This window comes from Phalaenopsis equestris, unplaced genomic scaffold (assembly GCF_001263595.1).
Source record: "Phalaenopsis equestris unplaced genomic scaffold, ASM126359v1 Scaffold000212, whole genome shotgun sequence".
Lineage (NCBI taxonomy): Eukaryota > Viridiplantae > Streptophyta > Magnoliopsida > Asparagales > Orchidaceae > Phalaenopsis > Phalaenopsis equestris.
In genome coordinates, this window is record NW_018164654.1 from 186,222 (window position 1) to 207,551 (window position 21,330).

The 21,330-nt window shown below is 31.8% G+C and overlaps 1 protein-coding gene across 3 annotated transcripts in view; it reads left to right on the forward strand.

The window, feature by feature from the left end:
* The window catches only part of LOC110023122 (transcription initiation factor TFIID subunit 2), a 126,476-nt gene that overhangs the window by 23,888 nt on the left and 81,258 nt on the right, over window positions 1–21,330 (forward strand). For all 3 annotated transcript variants that reach the window (XM_020722372.1, XM_020722371.1, XM_020722374.1), the window contains exons 5-8: window positions 3,225–3,424; window positions 3,523–3,676; window positions 18,526–18,610; window positions 18,701–18,792. In XM_020722372.1, the coding sequence (XP_020578031.1) occupies window positions 3,225–3,424; window positions 3,523–3,676; window positions 18,526–18,610; window positions 18,701–18,792 (531 nt within the window). The remainder of the gene's footprint in view (window positions 1–3,224; window positions 3,425–3,522; window positions 3,677–18,525; window positions 18,611–18,700; window positions 18,793–21,330) is intronic.

The following is a 21,330-nucleotide window of genomic DNA, read 5'->3' on the forward strand; positions in this document are numbered from 1 at the left end:
CATACAGGGTTTCTGCAGGAACCAAGTTTGCACTTCTTCTTTGTGAGATCTGTAATTGCTGCTCTGGATTTGACTTTCCAGAGTTCTATTATAAGACATCCTTCTAGGGATTCTCCTTTGAATCTCATACGCTATACGTGACCTCATACGATAGTCATGTATCTGATCATCTAGGTTTGAAGTGGAAGTGGATGTAGGATTGAAATTTCGTACATTAGGAGTGGGAAGAAGAGTAGTGGTTATACAAAATAAATTATTCCTAGATGTAAAGGTCATAGATCAAGAATTATATTTTTATTTTTCTTTCAAAAATATAGTTTTAGGATTTTGAAAAACAACAATCTGGCCTTTTGGTTTGGTAGGTTTTACCGATCTAGACGGTTCACCTAAAGATAAAGATTCAAGTATTCAAGACGTATAAAAGATAGCTAAATAAGATGAGAGAGCTCGGCAAATCAACTCATCAAGATCCTTACTCGGATCCCTCAGAATACTTTGAAAGTTTTACCCCAACATAGCTGTGATACCAAAAAGGGGCTGAAACGGGAGATCGTCGGTTTGGGGGTCCTAAAGAACTTATAGCCGGAACAACAAATTTATCAAAGTAAACTTAAAGAAATTTTATTGAAAATTGAAGACTCACAAGCTTGAACTAGAAGAGAGAAGTAGACTCTTGACGTAAGGCCTGTTGTCTGCAACTCATACATATGTCTCCTTATATAGACGAGGAGTCAGGACAAAGAGATAAATTCGACCAGACAAGATAACGTGGTCAGATAAGTGAAAAATAATTCAACTCAACGTGGACGACCAAAATTTCTCCTCGTGGAAAGGAGATTCCCACTAACCAAAACCACGGGCCGAAAGTTGAAAAACCATGGTCGGAAAGGCGGAAAACATCTTTTCTGTACCCACTAACAGACTGAAGTTGCCAACTGACCGACAAGACTAAATTATTGTGGGCCTGCTACAGTTTCATATGATACAGACATCTTAGCAAACTTCTGGATGTATCCAGATACAACATACATATTACAATACTGACGAGAATACATATGTACAAGAGACAAGACTTTATTGTATATACATCATGGAATTTAGACTTCCGTTTCCAGGCCCTGGTAGACGACTTGAGCTGCAATGCTGATTAAGCTATCAAGCCTGGTTTCCATTTTCTGAACATCCGGAAGGATATCACTCCATGCATTGTCTTTACCTGAACAACTTTTGCAGTAAACAATCTTATTTTCATACATTCGTTGAAGAATTCGAAGTTCATTAAGCACTTTATTTGCTTGATCAGATTCAATTAGTTTGGCAGCTCCTCTAGGTTTGTCATGAGCATCCATAGATAATGGAAAATCAAAACTTTCCCATAACAACTCCCAATGTATGTCACTGGCGTCTTTAGGGATATTTGGTAGATCGAAAGTCCTAGGATAGCTTCTGTTGAACTCCTTCCTCTGAGCTTTTTGTTGTTGCATCCATTCCTGGCGTAATTCATAGCGTTTGTCTGGAATGTTGTGATTCCATCTGCGGTCCTTGATCCCCTTACTCGTCCATTGATAATTGTTTGATGTAATTTCTGAATACTCGTTTTCCTTGATAAGATTTTTTTCCTTTAGAGCTTCTGGAGCTTATAGCGTCCATTTTTCTCCTGTGAATAAAAAATTAACACCTTCTTCATAACCTGAAATTAAAATAAAGGTTAGTCTAGAGAGCGAGTCGACAAGAACATTGTTCTTTCTGTCTATATGTTTGAAGTAAACAACGATCCCCAGCCCGTTGATGAAATCGGTGAAGACAAGCCATCTAACTCTAGATGGTTTGTTTTGAGCTGTTTTATTGTAGAAAGAGATTATAGCTTGACAGCCTGTTCGAAGAATGATTTCAGATTTATCAAGATAGTGGATTTTTAGAGAATTTAAACTTTCCATGCAAGCGTGAATTTCTGCATCTATAGTAGATTTGATAGTTGCAAATTTTCCACTAGCGTAGGCGCATACTGTTTCTGAAGATCTGGGATCGTTCTTTGCAATCTTCCACTTACATACTCCTCCCTATCCTCCCATACAATGATCGGTTTCAAAAATAATATAAACATTTGTAGGAGGAATTTTCAGGGGACAATAAACAATTAGTGCTTGTAATCCTTCTTGTGTGAAGAGGAAGAGAGAGAGAGAGAGAGAGAGAGAGAGAGAGAGAGAGAGATTGTTTCAAATGAATTTCCATCTACCTGTTTAATGTCTGTTTAATGTCAGGCCTCTATGTGACTAATGTTTTACGGTCCCTTTTGCATATCAACTCGTGATGGGTTGATAAAATTAATGTTGAAGGACTTAAAGGAAATGTGTGAACCAACGGTGATGAAAATTTTGCAAGAAGAATTTGTGCAGATTAAGTATAGCACCTCATGTGATGCTTAATGATAATGAATGAAGAATTTGGATTTATATAGGAGACACCTAGTAAGTTTGATAATGATAATGAGGGTGATGATCTATTGTGTCCTTACATATAATTAGGGTTGTCAAAATGGCTCGTTGTTCGCGAACAACTCGTGTTCGGCTCTTCGTTAAATTAATGAGCCGAACACGAACAACACGAAAAAATATTTGTTCGTTCGTGTTCGGCTCGTTTTGGCTCGAAAAACTACAAATCAGTTATATATAGATCTTTGATGAGTAGAATTTTAAAAAAATTTAATTGACTACAATGCTACAATAATTTATAATCAATTAAAAATATTAAATTATTAAATTAGATTCAAATAATGTTTTAAATCTTGCCCCAATCCTTAACATTTTATGGCTACGTGATTAGGGTTGTCAAAACGACTCTTTGTTCGTGAACGGCTCGTGTTCGACTCGTTAAGCAAATGAGCCGAACACGAACACATTTTTCGAGATCGAAATATAAACGAGCCGAACACGAGCAAAGCCTGGGCTCGCTCGTGTTCGCTCGTTTACACCCCTACATATAAGTCATCCTAAATTACGTTATACTGCTTTGGCCTTAGGAGAAAAAACCACTTAATTTTTTGTGATAAAATTTCATGTTAATTTCATGATAGTAGTTTTTGAAATCAAGTAAGTCTCATCATTTTTGAGCAATTTCTCTCTGTATTTTGGATATTATTCGATCGAATGTGTATCAATCTGCCTTTTGTTCAAAAAAAGGGATGCTTAGATGTTTCTCCGTTTTGGTAATGACATCTTGTGTAGGTATTGAGCAAGGATGACCCTCCTCGCAAAACATTTATCTATAAGCTGAATGTTCCTGTCAATGCTCGGTGGATATCCTTGGCTGTTGCTCCATTTGAAGTGCTTCCTGATAATCATATTGGCATTGTCTCTCACATGTGTCTATCTTCAGATTTGCGAAAGCTTCAGAATACAGTTGGCTTTTTCCACAATGCATTTAGGTGGGGCTTTAAAGTATTTTGTGTTGTTCCGTTAATTTTATATCAGCATTTTAACGTTTTATAATCATTTGTTTTTTCTTTCTTTGTTCCTTTTGCAGCCACTATGAAGACTATCTATCCACTTCTTTTCCCTTCGGTTCATACAAACAAGTTTTTATCCCACCAGAATTATCTATAACTTCTGTTAGCATGGGTGCTTCTATGTGCCTCTTTAGCTCGAAGCTCTTGTTTGATGAGAAAGTTATAGATCAGGTCTGTTTTTCCTTGCTTAAGCTATTACAATGGTTGTGAAATAACTCAATACCGCCAATTGATTGCTAAAATATATTTGCTTATTTTAAGTTTTAATTGCATTATTGTTATGTAACGTTGTATTTTTTTTCCCATTTTTTGTTTTCTATGTTAAAAAATAGCTACTTAGGTTAGAAACCTTTTTTGATCTGCTATTGTTGTTTTTGGAAACAGTTTAACTTGTTCATAGAAACTTTTAAAACATTATATTAAATGTCCTTGTTATCAAAGCATCTTTTTAGGAAAACAAGAAACACATATGTATCCACACTTGTTTTTATTTCAAGTGAAGCCAATAAAAAACATATAAGCAATACACCCCAAATAAAAAAAAAAAAAGAAAAACGGAAGACAAAACAAAAATTAATCACAACCGAGATACTGATCTTTGGATCCTAAAAGGTGCTCAAGTGGGTCGAATGGGGTAGAGGAATAGTAAGGGGATAAAATTTTGGGCAATTTGCGATATTTGGAGGGGGAATAGATGTTATTCGACGGTTGTCTCGATTGAAAACAGTAAGGTAATGCATGGATGTCGAGATGAGATGTTAGCTGAACTTGTGGCATGGAAAAAAGAGGAACAACGAAACTGAAACTTATAAAAGCAGTTTTCTGTTGCGGAAGTTATTGGTTGTGAGTTGGATGACGAAGGAAGCCTCGAGCGTTCGAGAGAGATCATCACCTCGAACCTATCAAGTTACAAACACACTACCTGAAATAAATCGAAGGATACATCCCTCTAATAGAGATAACGGCGAGAGAACATCTCCAAATAAAATAAACCAAATCAATAGTCTTCTAAAACATAAATAACACATAAATAGTCTCCAAAGTAATAAAAGCCCTACTTAGAGATAAAAAAAATAGGAATAATGAAAAAGAAAATAGATGAATAGTAAATAAATAAAAAAAGGAAGACAATTCTAGCTGAAATTGGAATTTGAACGCCTTATTCTCTCAATATGTTGTTTGCAGTCCAATATTGTAGTAAAAATTGTGATTGGATATTCTAGCTCGTGGCTCCCGTTGTAACATTTATGTTATTAGGGGGAGGGAGTCAAATAATCAAGGAAGAGGAAGGGAGAGGTCGAGGTAATAATCATAAGATATATGAAGTGAGTCGAACAACTGAACAAAGGGATAGAAAGCGAGGGGGTCAGAAGCCAAAGAGATGAGTTTGCCTTATAAATTATCGTATGATGGAGGCAGGGACTTACCTGAGAGTCAAACAGTAGTTGAGGAAAGCTCTCGATCGCGCAAGTTTCAGAGGTGGTGGTGATTGAGACTAGGGCAAAGAGTGTAGAACAACGACCTAAACGATGTCTCTGCTGCACAAACGAGAAAGAGTCGACCAGTTTGTGCGATCCTGTGCACAGAGAAGAAGGCGACGTCGACCTGGAGAGAGCCGAAGCCGTGTGCGATCGAAGAAGAAGCTCTCGAGGAAAGGAAAGAGAGACAAAATCGTGTGCAGCCTTTGTGCGATTCGACCAATGTAGTGTTATTAAATCAATTTAATATTAAAACTTTATAATAATAATAAGCTATATATAGTTTTTTCTTAAACTTACAAAACTTCAAGCTTATGAGGAACAACAGGCGAATACTTTTATTTTACAATACAAAGTCTACTAAAACTTGCACAACTCAATAGAAAATGAAGCCTCTTATAATTGAGGGTGGACTCCAAACTTATGTATTACAACTTAATAACAAATAACATATCCATTTGATCTGATGTAAAATAAGAGTAATTTCAGGTACTATTACATCAACCAATATTATTATAATCACTATTCCAAAAAGCGATACTATTTCAACTTTCGGTATTATTGCCCACAATGATTACCTTTAGTGACACCAGTGGGGGTGGATTTTTCCATTTTAATCAATAGTTTTCTTTATGATTTCAATTTGAGCCGAGTCGTGTCACCATTCGTTCCCCAATTTTCTTTATCGTCGGACCCGTTATTGGATACAAACATATCATCTGATTCAAATAGCTTCTTTCATTTGTTTTTGATAGAACTCTTGCATTCGCTACTTGATTTGCTCAGGAGATTCTTGAGGATATTTTCTCATCATTGTCTCATGAATTTCTTTTAAGGAGAATTCTTGGGATTGTTTCTCAAATTTTTGATACATTGGATGAAATAACATTATTAATTTGAATTATGTTATCAACAGCAATAATGGTAGGCCACCATTTGATATAAACGTTCTCCATAAACATTTTTTTTTTAATGCCATCCTATTGTTGATATAAATTCAGGCAAAAATCCAGGGTATTTGGGCCTGACAAAAAAAGAGTAATTCACACATGCCATCTGTGAGAAAATCATTCTTTATTTAGGCGAGTTGGTGGGATGATTCCACCCTGGCTGGATTGAGATTAACAATTATTTTAGGGAGGATTTCGTTGGTAGCATCAAAATTTTCCCACTATGTCAATTTGATATCTCTTTATTGAGAATTTCAGGCATTAAAACGAAGAACCAAGAATTCTTTCCTCTTTGATTAATGATGAAGAAAGTGCATGCCTAATAATTGAATTAAATTAATTTTTTCTGATTAGATATATGATGAATAAATTTTACCTGTTTAGTTTGAAAATAAGTTAAAACCCATTCCTTATGATGCAAGATGTGATTAATTGTCGCCTTGCTATATGTAATAGCTTTATTGGGCTGATTGTATGTGTTGAATTTCAACACAATTTAATGAAGTGAGGATTGCTTCAGAAGATTCTCGGTCAAGATTATATTACGTGTAGGCATTTGTGCATGGACATTTTTCTTGGATTTTCCAAGGATTATGAATTTAATAATATTCTAGATTAATTTCGAGAATTTTCTCTTAAAAAATTTTTGTACAAATTCGGGAACATCTTCAATTTGTAAATAAGGAGATTTAGAAGATTGGGGTTCTGATGTAGAGGTGGAGGCCGTTGGGCTTCCATAAATATATTATTGTAAATTAATAAATTTTTGTGTGGTCAAATTAGGTTGTCCCTTACCTCTTCTCTCTCAAGAGAAGGAACGACTAAGTTGGGGTGTCATTTTTATGCGCGGGTGAGAAAATCAAGTAATTCATGAGTGAGAAAATTCTTGTCATAAATTAGCCCCTTCTTGTCTCTCTGCAAAAATTCGTGAGTGAGAAAATCATGTAAAGAATTATAATTACCTACAATATATTCAATATCAAATTCAAAATAAGATAATTGAGTATGTCAGTTGACAAATATTTATTTGGAGACAATATTTTTTACATCATTTTGCATTATATATTTAATTGAACTGCAATCAATTCATAATAAAATTTTTTGATTTAATAAATCATATTAAAATTTGATAATACATTTGACTATAAAAAATATTTCTTTCTTGATAGTCGAATATTTTTCTTGAGATGTATTCCATTTGTCAGATTTAAAACGAACAAATTGTTCGTGATTAAAAATTTTTGATTTAAGATTCCATCGTAGCCAATATTACAAACATCTGTTTCCAATATTTTAGGGAGATGCAAATCTATAATATGTAAACAAAGTAACATTTTACTTTTTGTTTTATTAATTGAACAACTTTAGTGTGATGTTCTGTCCAAGGATTATGCTGCTTCTTTAATCAATTATAAAGAATGACAACATCTATAGCTAGATTTTTATAATAATCTGCTACATAATTGAGCGAATCAAGAAATCTTTATAATATACAGAGATCAGTAATCTCATCTGAAAATTTAGAAGAGACTTCGTTTCTTCTTTCTATTAGAATAATTATGTTCCGGACAATATTATGTCCCAAAAATCGTATTTCAGCTGGACTTAATTTGATTTTTGACGCGAAAATTATCAGACTATTATCCTTGGCAAGCTATTAGAATATTTGTAAATGTTGAAATTGTTCTTTTATTGAATTGGAGTAAACAAGAGCATCATCGATGTAGATTAATATATAATCAGAATATGAAATAAAAATTTCATTTATTATTTTTTGGAATTCAAGAGTATTTTTTTAATTCGAATGACTTAACGTTTCATTCGTGGTGATCAAGTAGAACAGTAAATACCGTTTTATATCAAACAGACTCAATAATTTGAATTTGCAAGTATCCAAAATTTAAATCGAATTTTGAAAAGATTATAGCTTTACTTAATTGATTTAGTAAATTTTTTTTTCAGTATGGGATACTGAATCAATTTCAAAACTTCATTTAAATGTTTATAATTAGGTAGCAATCTTAGTTTGTTTCTTTCATTTTATGTATCATTCATAATATTAAATGCATGAGCTACTTAATTTTTTGGCAAGAAGTTCATTAATTTCTTGTTTACAAACTTTTAAATATTCTTTGTTTATTTGGCACGGTCGTGCCTTAGTCATAGTATTTTTTTTTTCGAAATCATTGACGTACAATAAATAAATACTTTGGTTTTGCCATTTCTTAAAAGCAGCTGAATTTTCACCGCAAATTTCCATTAACATATTTTTATGTAAATTAAAAATTTCTTTTATGGAATTACCTTTTAGTTTTTGTTTTATAGATAGAAAAATAACTTCTACTTGTAGAAAATTAATTTGATTCTTTTTTAATTTAAATTTAATTATTTCATTTAAAATAAATTATGTAGGATTGGTAATATATTCGAAAATAATTGTTTTACCAATTTTATTAGAATAAATTCCAGTACTCTTAAAATAGTGTGGTGTTAAATTTTTAGCTAGTAGAAAGTGAGTTTTTATGCAAATATTATTTTAAAAATTGTAGCAGTTGAAATTTATAATTTCTTTTCATTTTGTTTCCTCAAGTAGAAATTAGCTACTGCGTGGTTTATTCAAAATATTTGGAAGGTATTATTTTTTCTTATTACAATTCATATCTACACCGCTATCAATTAGTGTAGTTAAAATAATGGTTATAGACCATTTATGCATAATAACTTTTTGTAGGGGTTTTAAAAAAGATTGTTCTTAATCATTTTTTTTTTGCTCGCAATTCAGTAGGTGTGTAATGTTGTGCAATTCTAGTTTTTATTGTTTAGTGTTTATTTTTTCTTGATTTTTTTGAAAAATATTTATTTCAAATTTTAGAATATTAACTTCATTTTTCAATTCATTTATTGTAGTAGGTTTATTTTCAGTATTTAATATTAAAACTTTATTTACAACTTCATTCACTGAATATCTAGAAAAAGAAATATTTGAAGAGGAGAATTCTCCTTTAGTTTCAATAACTATTTTTAACAATCTATCACGAATTTTTTCATCATCAATTTGGGATGCATTCAAAGTATTTCTTCTCGTTTTGGAGAAAATAAAACTAATAAAACATTTATTTCGACTATAGATTTGTAATAACTTTCATTATTACAGTTGCACTCAGATTTTGTTGTGTATTGATTTTCATCAAATTCTGATGATTAAGAGGAATTGTCTTCAATTTCTTCTGAAGTACCTGAATTGTTGGAAGTTCTAGAAGATGAATTTATAATGGTTCTGTAAAAAAATTATTTAATATTTTTGTCAATATTAAGTTCATTTATTTTCTTTTTAACCATGCATTTATTTGCATGGTGAACAATTTTGATACATTTGTAGTATTTGATTTTTCTATTTTTCTTTTGCTTATTAGAAATCTTCGGTTTTTTCTCTGAATATTTATTTTTTTGTGTTGCTTGTGATATATCTTCTTTTAATGAATTTTTTTTTTCTTTTGGAAATTATATTATAAGCAAATTGTTCAAAGAAAACGCTTAATTATTTTTTTCTCTCAACATTTCTTTTCTAATATGATATATGAGTTTAAGATCTGTACATAAGACTGAGTTTTTTTGCACACACATTAATTAGTTGTTCATGTGTCAGATTTTGGTTTGCCTTATCGATAAAAAGATTTGGTAAACATTCATTAAATTTTTGTTTTTAGTTCGCATTATTTTAATTTGGTAGATATATTACTCTAATTAAAAAAATAGCTTTATACATCTAAAATGTATCAAAATTGTACATCTTAATTTTTGTAAAAGAGAATGAATTTTTTCTCCATTATCTGATACTATTCCTATAAAATGTTGTAAAATATTAATGATTAATTTATAAAAACTGTCAATGTTTTCTTGATTAGGATTTCTTATTGTTGTAGGACTTAAAAATTATTCTCGTTCTTTGGTTAAATAATTATCCCACAAACCTTTGAGAAAACCAGTGAACGCACACGTTATATTGGTTACGATTTGATGTGCTTGATTATTATGATTTTGAGCAGTAGAGACATAAATCATCGTTCTTTGCAATACAATTTGTAGTTGTCGATCAGTTTTACCGTCAATATTCATTCATAAATATTTGATGGATTATAATAGTTTTGATATTTATTATTATAGTAATTTGATGGATTATTAACAATTAGCAGGAGTAGGTTGAGGGTAGTAATAACGACCCGTCTGTCGAGTTTGATATTAGGTAAAAACTTTATTATCTTTTAATTTATGTAATTTAAATCATTCTAATTTTGAATTATTATCTTGGGATTGTTCTTCAATATGTTCAATTTTATATTGCTAACGTTTATCACTATTAAAATTTCCTGATAAATCAGCTATTTGATTATTTTTCTTTAAGATTGTTATTTTAGTACTATTTATGTTTCTAATTAATTTTTCAAAATTCTGAGCGGATGGTCCTAAGTGAAAGTTAGGATGGAGTGATGGTTTTATGGCAGGAGTTGAAGAAATTATTGTTGAACTTATTTTCTTTTCGTTTCAAGTTTTTAAAGAGAAACTGAGTTGGTCTATTTTATTTTTTATTTTTCTTAAGTGATTCGAAATTAATGATATATTAATATTTATAAAATTTAATTGTTTACTTACAGTGATAAAAGTTTTGATAACATTGGTTTTTAAAGTTTTTTCATAAACATTTAACTCAAAATTTGAGTTTCTGTTATCTAGATCTAATAGAACAACTGGAGGATAAATTGATTATATTATTTTATCAGAATTAATCTTCCATTTTTAGATTAACATGTATAATTCATGTTCTAGTTATTTGTTGTTATTTGATTATTAAATCATTTTAAGAATGAAAGAAAATTTTTTTCTTCATTGTATATATTTTTTTTTTCTTCAAAATGAATTTTAGAATTTTTTCGTCTATCATCTTTCGTAGTATAACTACAATACCAATTCTGATTAATTTGTATTTAGGTTGTAGATAATCATTGATTAAAGTTTGTCGGATTTTTTCGAGCGAATTGTTTTAAGTCAGTTATTATTAAAATCAAAACTAGCCCCCGACTGCGGAGAAATATTTTCTACCCGATTTAGATGTAATAAATTATTAGAAGATAAATTGATTATATCTATTCTTTGATTTAGTCATTAAAGTTCATTAGAATCATTGTGGGAAAGATTTGAAGAGGGATAAAATACCCATGGAAGATTAATGGATCTTCTCGGATTAAATCTTATTAGAACGTCCACGTGGTTATCTTAACTAACTTATTTTACATCCCGATTTATTACAGAATGAGAATTAATAACAGTCTGTAACTGTTATGAGTCAGGAAAGCTTACTTTGTCTCATTTTATTGTCCTATTAGTCGTTATATTTGAAGCCAATAGATTAGTTTCTACTATAATAGATCTATATGTAGTTTTCATATTATGTTTAATATTTGGACAAAGTATTCGTAACTTTAAAATGAATTCTATAAGTTATTGCTATTGTTTCAGATCTACGTAAAAATTCATATTTGTATAAGTTGGTCTGTATTTTAGCTGTTTCGAAGAGATTTATGTCTGTAAGTGATAGACTTATATTTGGAAAAGTGTTAAAGAAAACATATTCATGACATAAACTAGTTTCCTTGAGTCATCAATGATTGTGCCCAATTAAGACATCTTGCATCTCTTAAGCAGACTAAAATTGAAACGTTTAATCCTCGCAGTGTAAGACGTTTAAGTACAAATATATTTATAATTTTTTAAGTAACTATTTACATTTAGTGTAAGAGGTTTAAATGCTACTTGAGTGAAGCCTATGTGAATATATTTATAATTTTTTAAGTAACTATTTACATTTTCTTAGCTTAGAAGTGAAATTATTTTCTCATTTTCATCCAAATTTAATTAATAAAAGCATAATAGTTTATTAAAATAATAAATTAATTAAATATCATGTTTAGAAGAGTTGACGTCAAGGTAAATTCATGCATGAGTTAATCAATGTAAACATGAGTACTCATACTTTTAATATGTGATAATATTTTGATTCTTAATTTTTTTGTATTAATAAATAATGATATTTATACAAATTATATTTGATTTATATATTTTTCTTTACTGGTTACATTGTTAGTAATGTTTACATTTAGTTAATATTATTGTTTGGTTTATGTTATATATAATATATTGAATTGAATGCGACGAACATATAAATGTTATAGTTATGTTAACTGCTTGTCGCATGATTGATTGTGATGAGGTCATCTCTTGATGATATTAATGAGAGAATACTAATACACCTTTGCTCGTATATGAAAATGAATATTGATATTGAATTATCTTAATTGGTACAAAATTTTAGATGGTGCTCCTATGATGATTGTCAAAATATAGTTTAATATTGATTTTCTATTAATATATTAATATTCATTGAATAACATCTCAAAATTATATATTGATTTATTAAAAAGTTTAACTGACATGCAATTACTTTTTTCACTCATGTATTACTGTAGTTTATGGGTATGAATATTCACTGTTTATTTAGCTCACTATGTTTTTCAACCAACCATTTCAGATTAATTTAGTTTATTAAAAGATAAGCGATAGAAGAGAAAATACTTACAGAAGACGTGGACAAATAGTAATGAGGTGACTTTAAATTTATTGTTTTAATTTAATTTTATTTGTAACTCATTCATTTGTAAAATATTATTTATTATAGATGAGTTTAAAAAATTGAATCAACACTGTTCGATTGTCTGTACCCAACATGATTACTTTCGAATCTAGGCCGGGTTGTCACAAAAGTGATATTAGAGCCCAAATTTTAAGATTAATTAATGAATTCTAGATGAAAGAGTTTATGATAATTATCAGAAAGTTAACAATTATTTGAATTAACACTGTCCGATCATCTGTACCCAACTTAGTTAATTCCGAACTCTAGCTGGGTTGTCACAAAAGTGATATCAGAGCCCAAAGTTTAAGATTAATTAATGAATTCTAGATGAAAAAGTATGATAATTATCAAAAAGTTAACAATTATAGAAATTAAAGTTAACTTAAAATAATAATTTTATCCATTCAGGCACAGTGACACACTCGAAGTCTTAAGAGAAGAAAATCCAATAGAAAACGAAGAAATACAACTTACCTTGAATTTGAACACGAATGCCCTCGCCTAAATGATGGCGGCGAGGTCTCAACTGATTCAACAATCCAGATCACATTCTACTGGAAGCGACACGGTTGCTTTGTACAAGTATTTGAAGATATTTCAAGATCTGTGTCAACCTTTATTTGAGGAAACTGAAGAGCCAATTGAACCAGAGAACTGGTTTATGAGGATATAAGATACTAGATTGTATGACTTGTCCAGATGAAGGAAGAGGACTGTTGGTGTTGCTTAACCAACATCAGGACAGGTTAGGGGACACACCCAACCCGATGATAAGTTGGGAGTTCATCGACTTTTTTAGAGGATGGTTTGTATCTCTACTTGCTCAACGACGGATGCAGATTAAGTTCATCAAGTTGAGGCCATGAGAGAAGACAATCATACAGTATGAAGCAGAATTTACTGCACTATTGAGATATGCGCTAGAGTTGATAGTTGCTGCAGAAGAAAAGTGCTGCAGATTTCTTTCGTGATTAAATGTTTCAATCAAGCAGTTGTTTCTACCTTAAGTGATCGATGAATGCTCGCTATTAGTGGTACGAGCTAGAATAGTGGAGATCGACTATCGACTTACTCAAAAGAGTAAGAAGATGCACAAGAGGAAGAGAGATGAAGAAAATAGATATGTGGATCAAACAGAGGGATCAAATGGTAGGAATTCCAAGAAAAAATCGTGTGGAGTTAGCAAAGGTACGACTCAGGGTATCGTAGTCAGTTATGCCAAATGTGAAAGACAACTTTAAGTTGAATGCTTGATGGCTCTTAACACTTACTAGTGGTGCTGTCAGTTTGGTCATATTGCAAGATATTGTCCACCTCTTGGCCAGAAAAACATTGGTGATTAGAAATTTTGTGAAGCTCTTTCTTAGAAGTTATCAGGAAAAAGATATATTCTATAGCCTCAGCTCCTACCCAAGGTCAACCAAGACGATCAATTCGATTTTGGGTATATTCTCTCACTCAAAGTGTGTCTTGAGAACCTACTGCTGCTGATGTTGATAAGGTCCGACTTGTTTTGCGATTTCTTATGTAAGTGTATTATTTTAACATACTTTCTTGTTTCGTATTGTATTCCGAAATATAGTGGAGTCGCCTTATATCTTGTCTTTTTTTATACTGATTACTTTTCATTTTTATGAATGTTCCTAGTTTCATGAATAGCTAATGTTGGCTTGCTTAAGATTTGTTGATAAATTTTGATGATGAAATTTTTGTAAGTAGGGAAGATTGTAATAGATATATTACACGGGGTAGGGAATTGAATAATCTTGGAAGAGGAAGGGAGTGTCGAGGAAATAAATACACAGAAGATCAAGTGAGGAGTCGGGGATGCGAGGGGGTCGGAATCCGAGGAGATGGTTTGCCTTATAAATTGTTGTAACTTACTTGAGAGTCGAACAGTTGTAGAGGAGGGCTCTCGATCGCGTAGGCTTTAGTGGCTGCGGTGAGTGAGGTTAGGGCGAAGAGTGTAGAAGGAGAACAACAACATCAAAAGTGTCTCTGTTTCACTAATGAGAAAGAGGTGAACTGTTTGTGCAATTCCGTGCACAAAGAAGAAGACAACGTCGGCCGAGAGGGAGCCGAAGCCATGTGCGATAGAAGTGGAAGCTCTTGAGGGAAGGAATATGCGACAAATTCGTGTGCAACCATCGTGTTATTAGACCGAGGCAATGTTGTTATTAATTCGATTTAGTTTTGAAGTTTAATTATATCTATACATACATACATACATATAGTTAAAGTAATTACAGGAGTTGATATAGTTTAGTTATAATTATCTAGATAAAGTAAATTTAATACTTAATTAATAAAAAGATAATAGTTTATTAAAATTATAAATTAATTAATTATCATGTTTTTGAGTAGGTTTCTAATTTACAGGAGTTGATATCTAGGTAAATTCAAGCACAAATTAATCAACATAAAAGTGAGTACTCGTACTTTTAATATATGACAATATTTTTGTTCTCAATTTTTACCTATTTGTAGATAATAATTTTGCCACAAACTTTATTTAATTTATATATTTTCTTTGATTTGTCACATTGTTAGGAGTGTTTGAAGTTACTTAATATTTTGTATTGGTGTATAATATATATAATTTATTGAATTGAATGCGACAAGCATATGAATGATATAGTTATGTTCCATATTTATATTTGCATGGCTGACTATGATAGAGTCACTCCTTGATAATATTAATAGGGAAACACTAAGGTACCCGTGTGTTCATGAAAAATAATATTGATATTGAAATGTCTTAATGGGTACAAAGCTTTAAACAACACTACTGTTACGGTTTTAAAAATATAGAATAATATTGGTATGTTATTAATAAAGTAATAATCATTGAATATCTCAAATGTTTATATTGATTTATTAAATAGCTTAACTGGCATGCAATTAGTTTCTTTCTCTCTTGTATTATATTAGTTTATGAGCATGAGTATTCTCTGGTTTGTTTATCTTATTATTATTTTTAAATCAACTTTTTAAGTTAATATAATTGATTAAAAGATAAGCGTTAAAGAACAAGTGTTTATGAAAGGTGCAAACAATAAATAACGAGGTAATGTAAATATAATGCTTTAATTTAGTTTAATAAGTGACTCTTTCATTTGTAAAATGTTATTTATTGTAGATGAAAGAGACAAACTTTATTTGTAACTAGAGCGGGTAGTGACACTCGTTCCCGAGTCATTCTCCTCAGCTAGGACAACCTTTGCCTCCCTCCTGGAAGCTTTTGGAATCGATCATCTCCTTAATAAAGTCACCATATAGAGAATATCACTAGTTCCCGGGCTCTCCATGAATTATAGATTTGGGGTACTAGGGTTGGTTGCAATGAAGGTAACATCTATTGAGTTATAAATTTTATTATTATTATTTCTTAATGAGAGAATATCACTCATACCTATTTTTGTTAGAAGCATACCTAAGAAAGATACATTTGATGGATTTCAGGTCAAGTTTTGTGCGGTTTGGTCGGTGAATGCGAACAAAAGAGACAACCAATTATTTTTAGAAGAAAATTGGATGAGAATGATTTGACATGAGGGTACCTTTTTATCAAAATATCGAGAGGGGTTTCGAATCTAAATATCATGCTTGATGTTCTATTAATAAGGTAAGTGGCTGTGAACACATCTCCTAAGAAATTTTTTAAGTTTTGTGAGAAAGTATTAAGACCTAGATACCTTGATGGCATGTTTATTCTTTTTCTCAGCTATACATTTTATTTTGGAGTTTTAACATAAGAACTTATTTGAATGACACCGTTTTTTGTAAGGTTCGGTCTATGTATAGAATCAATGTATTCTTTTATATGATTAGTTTTGAGGACCTAAATTTCACATTGGAATAGAGTGGAAATCATGTTATGGAAGGACTGAAAGATTTGTCAGTTTCAAAATGTTCATTCACTACGAATATTTAAATGGTTCTAGTGTGGTCATCTATAATGGAGACAATCCATCTAGATATATTTATAGTTTTCAATTTTGATGGTCCCAAAATGTCACTATTGATGATGTAGAAAAAATGAGAGGGTTTCTACTGGGACAGAGGATAGACATGACGATTATGTTTAGCTAATTAAGAAGATTCACACTGGCAAAACTCTAAATATTTGATTATAAACACCTAAATTTATTTTCCATGGTCGTAATTTTATTTTTAGCGAGATGTAAGAGAACATGATACATTGGTGTATCATCAAGTTGGTAGACCGCTCAGTTGTGCTCGAGAAAATTTCTTTAACACATCTAGCTATTTCTAGGTGAAAGGGCTAGGGTTGGCAACCTTTTAGAAGCGGTAGCAGTATTGGTGCTATTGTTTTGATATTTTCCTGTCTTGTTGAAGTTATCATTCTGTAGGTTTTTCATTTTGTTTCCATCATCTGTCCTTTTTGTGACCATGTTTCTTGCAATTTTTGCACATGGGATGATTAACCTTTGGAGTGACATTCAACGTCTTCATACCGTACTTGGTCATAAACACTATACATATTTAGCGCTGTAGCTTGTTACAGGTTGGAAGTTGGTCGCAACAACTTGCTGTAGAAGGTGTAGTTGAGCGCCTGGGGGAATGGTTTGCAGGAAGATTGGCGGCAGCAGGGAAGAAGAGTCGGGGAATGCTGACAGATGAGCGCTGTTGGAGGACAGCAGGAGAAGACCGACAGGGAAGAATTAAGGGATTCCGACGGCTGCAGGGCTGTTGGAGAGGCTCCAAAGGTCGTAGGATCGACAAGAGGAGGACCTCCAAGTTGATTGAAGGGATTCTAGAGGTTGCAAAGAGTCTTTTCAATCGGAGGTCTGCTATCTTTCTTTCGCCAACCAAATGAAACTGAGACCAACGAACCAACGTTTGTGATCTAGCGAGAGTTACAGCTCTTGGTTCACACATGCATGGGGACGGATTAACCCAAAACGAGATGCCGACGATTGTTTGCATTGGGGACTGGCGAAACTGGAAGGAGATGATCTAGTAAGTGCAGCTCCTAGATCACACGTGCACAGGAGAAAACGAAATCAGAAGGAGACGATTGAGGATAACTTCGAAGACGAACGAGACCGAGGAGGAATGACACCGACAGGAACAATTCGGTGAAGCTCTGATATCATGGAAAAGGTAGAGAAAATAATATTCTCTTAGTTCTCAATAACTAAACTATAACTCTTCACCTTATAAAATAAGTAACGATTAGGCTTAATTACAATCATTACAACTGATCAAAGATAAACAAATTAAATAAGGAAAGGAACATAACATAACAAAAAGAAAAAAAACAATAGCATTAAAATAGGAAACACATAATTTCACATCTATGGTAACATGTGCATAAAAGTTAGGACATGCGATGGACGTTGCTGGAATTAATGGAAAGTGAGGGTTCATATTGCTGTGTCTAAATAGAGGGATTAGTCTAATTATTGTGCTGGTGATTTGGATGATGAGATTTCATGTGTTTTAATTTTTCATCATGACTTGTGTTGATGCAACTAAAAATTATCATTTTTTGCGTGCTACACAACTAGTGTTGCCCATGCAATTGGTTTTATATTTGACAAATTAATGACTGAAAGATGTATTATGCGGTTGTGGCATTGCTGAGCATGCATCCAAGGGCGTGCTTCTCTATAATTAGGTTATAAAATTTCTAGGATAGTTACCCTGAATGGACTAGTGTTAATTGCGTGTTTGCTCTATAAAGAGTTAGATAGTGAATGATGCACAGGTGGTTGAATATGCTATAGAAAATTTGAAGAAATGCTATATTTTGGCTAGAATGGCCATTATTATTTTGATAGTTTTTATTTATGGGACTTCTGTTTTTTTCACTTGTTTTGTCATGTTAGTTCATTAAATCTGTTCTCATGAAATATAAATATATATTTTTCAACATAGACAATTGAAACAAGAATCAAACTTGCCTATGCCCTTGCAAGGCAGTGGTTTGGCGTCTACATATTTGCAGAGGAGCCGAATGATGGTACGTACAGTTCACAAGTTGCTTATGCATCTTTACATTCTGTAAGAAGAATCCAGATTATGGTTTGACTGTTGTTTATGTTGATTTCAGAATGGCTATTGGAAGGCTTGGCTGGTTTTCTTACTGATTCATTCATAAAAGGATTTCTTGGGAATAATGAGGCAAAGTACCGGCGTTACAAGGTTTGTTTTTCTCATGCAATATGAGCTATATATTTAACCATTGCAAATTTTAGAAGTGCATGGCACTAGTGTTCCTGTAACATTGTGTAGGTGTATTGATTGTAAAATTTTGTATTGTGGCTTTCCTTGCACATTTGCTTTACATATTGATGAGCTTATTTTAGCAAGGGTCATTGGTTTTACAAATAGATAATAATTCTACAGTTAATATGCTGAGTCCAACTTTTGGAGATGTTAAGTTGCCCTAAATGTGACGTGCTGCCTATATTCTTTCAAGGATTACCAGAACAAGCATAGCCAGGCATATCCGATAATTTTTCTTCAATATGTTACACTTTTGCTGCTCACTTTTAGCATTAGTTTGCTGAAGAAAAGGATTCCAGCTTGAAGGCGTTTTTTATGGGTGTTAATATAATATATGTTCTCTTATTTTTAAGTTTAGTTGGGAAAATTGAAAATTGAAACGTGCTTGAGTTGTTTATTGTCCATATTACACCATATCGGTTATCAGTGTGGAGGTGTCTATTCTTTTGTCCATATTAAATATTATAAAACTACTCATATTATCCGAGGTATGCATGAACTAAAATCTAGAACCAATGGATTTTAATTTACTAGGAAGACTTGGGCTTATTGTATTAAAAATGATTTTAATTTACTAGAACTAAATGAAAATATGATACTAAATAGGACGCAATGGAGAAAAAGGATTCATGTAGCCGACCCCACATAGTGGGATTAAGGCTTTGTTGTTGTTGTTGTTGTTGTTGTACTCATATTATCCGAGGGTTAGGAGATAAAATAATCACTGATAGTTAATTTGAATGAGGAAGAAATGAGAATTTTACAGTGGATGAGTTAAGTCTTGTAATAGTAGGTTTAGAAATGATTATATTCTTGCGGTGGTTGAATATACATATGTGCACATAAGGATTTTTTTGCTTATTGATAAGATAATGAAGAATATACTTATGTAGTTTGTGCTTGTAATCAATGTTTGAGGGATGCATGAATAAGATGAGAAGATATACTAAATCTAGAACCAATGGATTTATATTTTTAGAAGTTGCGCCAACATATACTTTCACAATTTTGCAACGGTGAAGGCGGCAATTGATATGAATGACGGTAGGAGGATGATAAAAATATACATATGTGCACATAAGTATATTCTTCATTATTGATAAGATAATGAAGAATATACTTATGTAGTTTGTGCTTGTAATCAATGTTTGAGGGATGCATGAATAAGATGAGAAGATATACTAAATCTAGAACCAATGGATTTATATTTTTAGAAGTTGCGCCAACATATACTTTCACAATTTTGCAACGGTGAAGGCGGCAATTGATATGAATGACGGTAGGAGGATGATAAAGATGATCCTAAGTATCTTTAGTAACGAGCTCTAGCACAAAGTTTTATTTATTTTTAAGCAAGCATTGATTAAAGTATATGTTATTTTTGTTATAAAAGAGCTAATGTTATTATATTTATTGTTTAAGTTTTGAATATTGATCTGCACTCGTAACGACTTCTCCGAATGGATATATATGTGATATAGATTTGACATGGTTTCAAACTTAATATAAAAACTTCTCAATGTGCACATATGCTTGCCCATGATACCTTTCTATATCAAAGACAGTCTGCTCACATCCCACTTTGACAAGACGTTAATGTAGTTTGGACACGCGTGATATTTAGGAATGCAAAATTTGTTGAATTTGGAAACTCTTGGAAGTTTGGGATGATTACTTTTAATAGTTTTTTTTTTCTGTTTTCTTTTGTACAAATTATTTTTTTTTGTCATATAGAATAAAAGAATAAAATTTAGTTGTAGAGTCTCTGATTAATATATTATTCTAATTTTTAATATGATATTAAAAGCATTAATATTCTATGTTTTGTGAGGTCGATGAGTTCTTCAACATGAACTTTCTCGTCCAAGCTGACAAATCCTTACCAACATCAAATGCCAACCTTTGACCACCAATTGCAAAAAAATACATGTAAATGATTCTTGAAAAGAAGATGGTTGCAATAGCCACAAAGTAAGTGATTAAGCAACTTGCAACTCCATCATTGGAATCAATTTCAAAATGAAAATTTTCAAAGTCCTTTATTTAAAAGGTTCAAGATGAATGTGTGCTAGTAGCAAAGAAAAATAATACTAGCTATTTCCATTTCAGTCATATCGACAACAAGTCCAAGCAAACCAACCATTCTACTAGCAGAAGCTACTTGTTGAACATTAATAAAATCCGTTTGGTTACCCAAAATGGTAAATTATTAGATGCCGTCATTGAAAATAAGAAGAAAATTGTTATTTGGATGCTAAACTTGATCTTGTTAGTTCATGTGACAAGGGGCAAAAATATCTTTCATAGTTTGGCCCTTGCTATGGAAGTTATAATTTTGTATTGCATGTAGATGCGTTTCTATCAAAATAGGTTGGAATCCAGTTCTCTCATTCATTAAAAGATTTGCCATCTGACTATCAATCAACAAACTTTGTTGAGATATATTTTAATCTT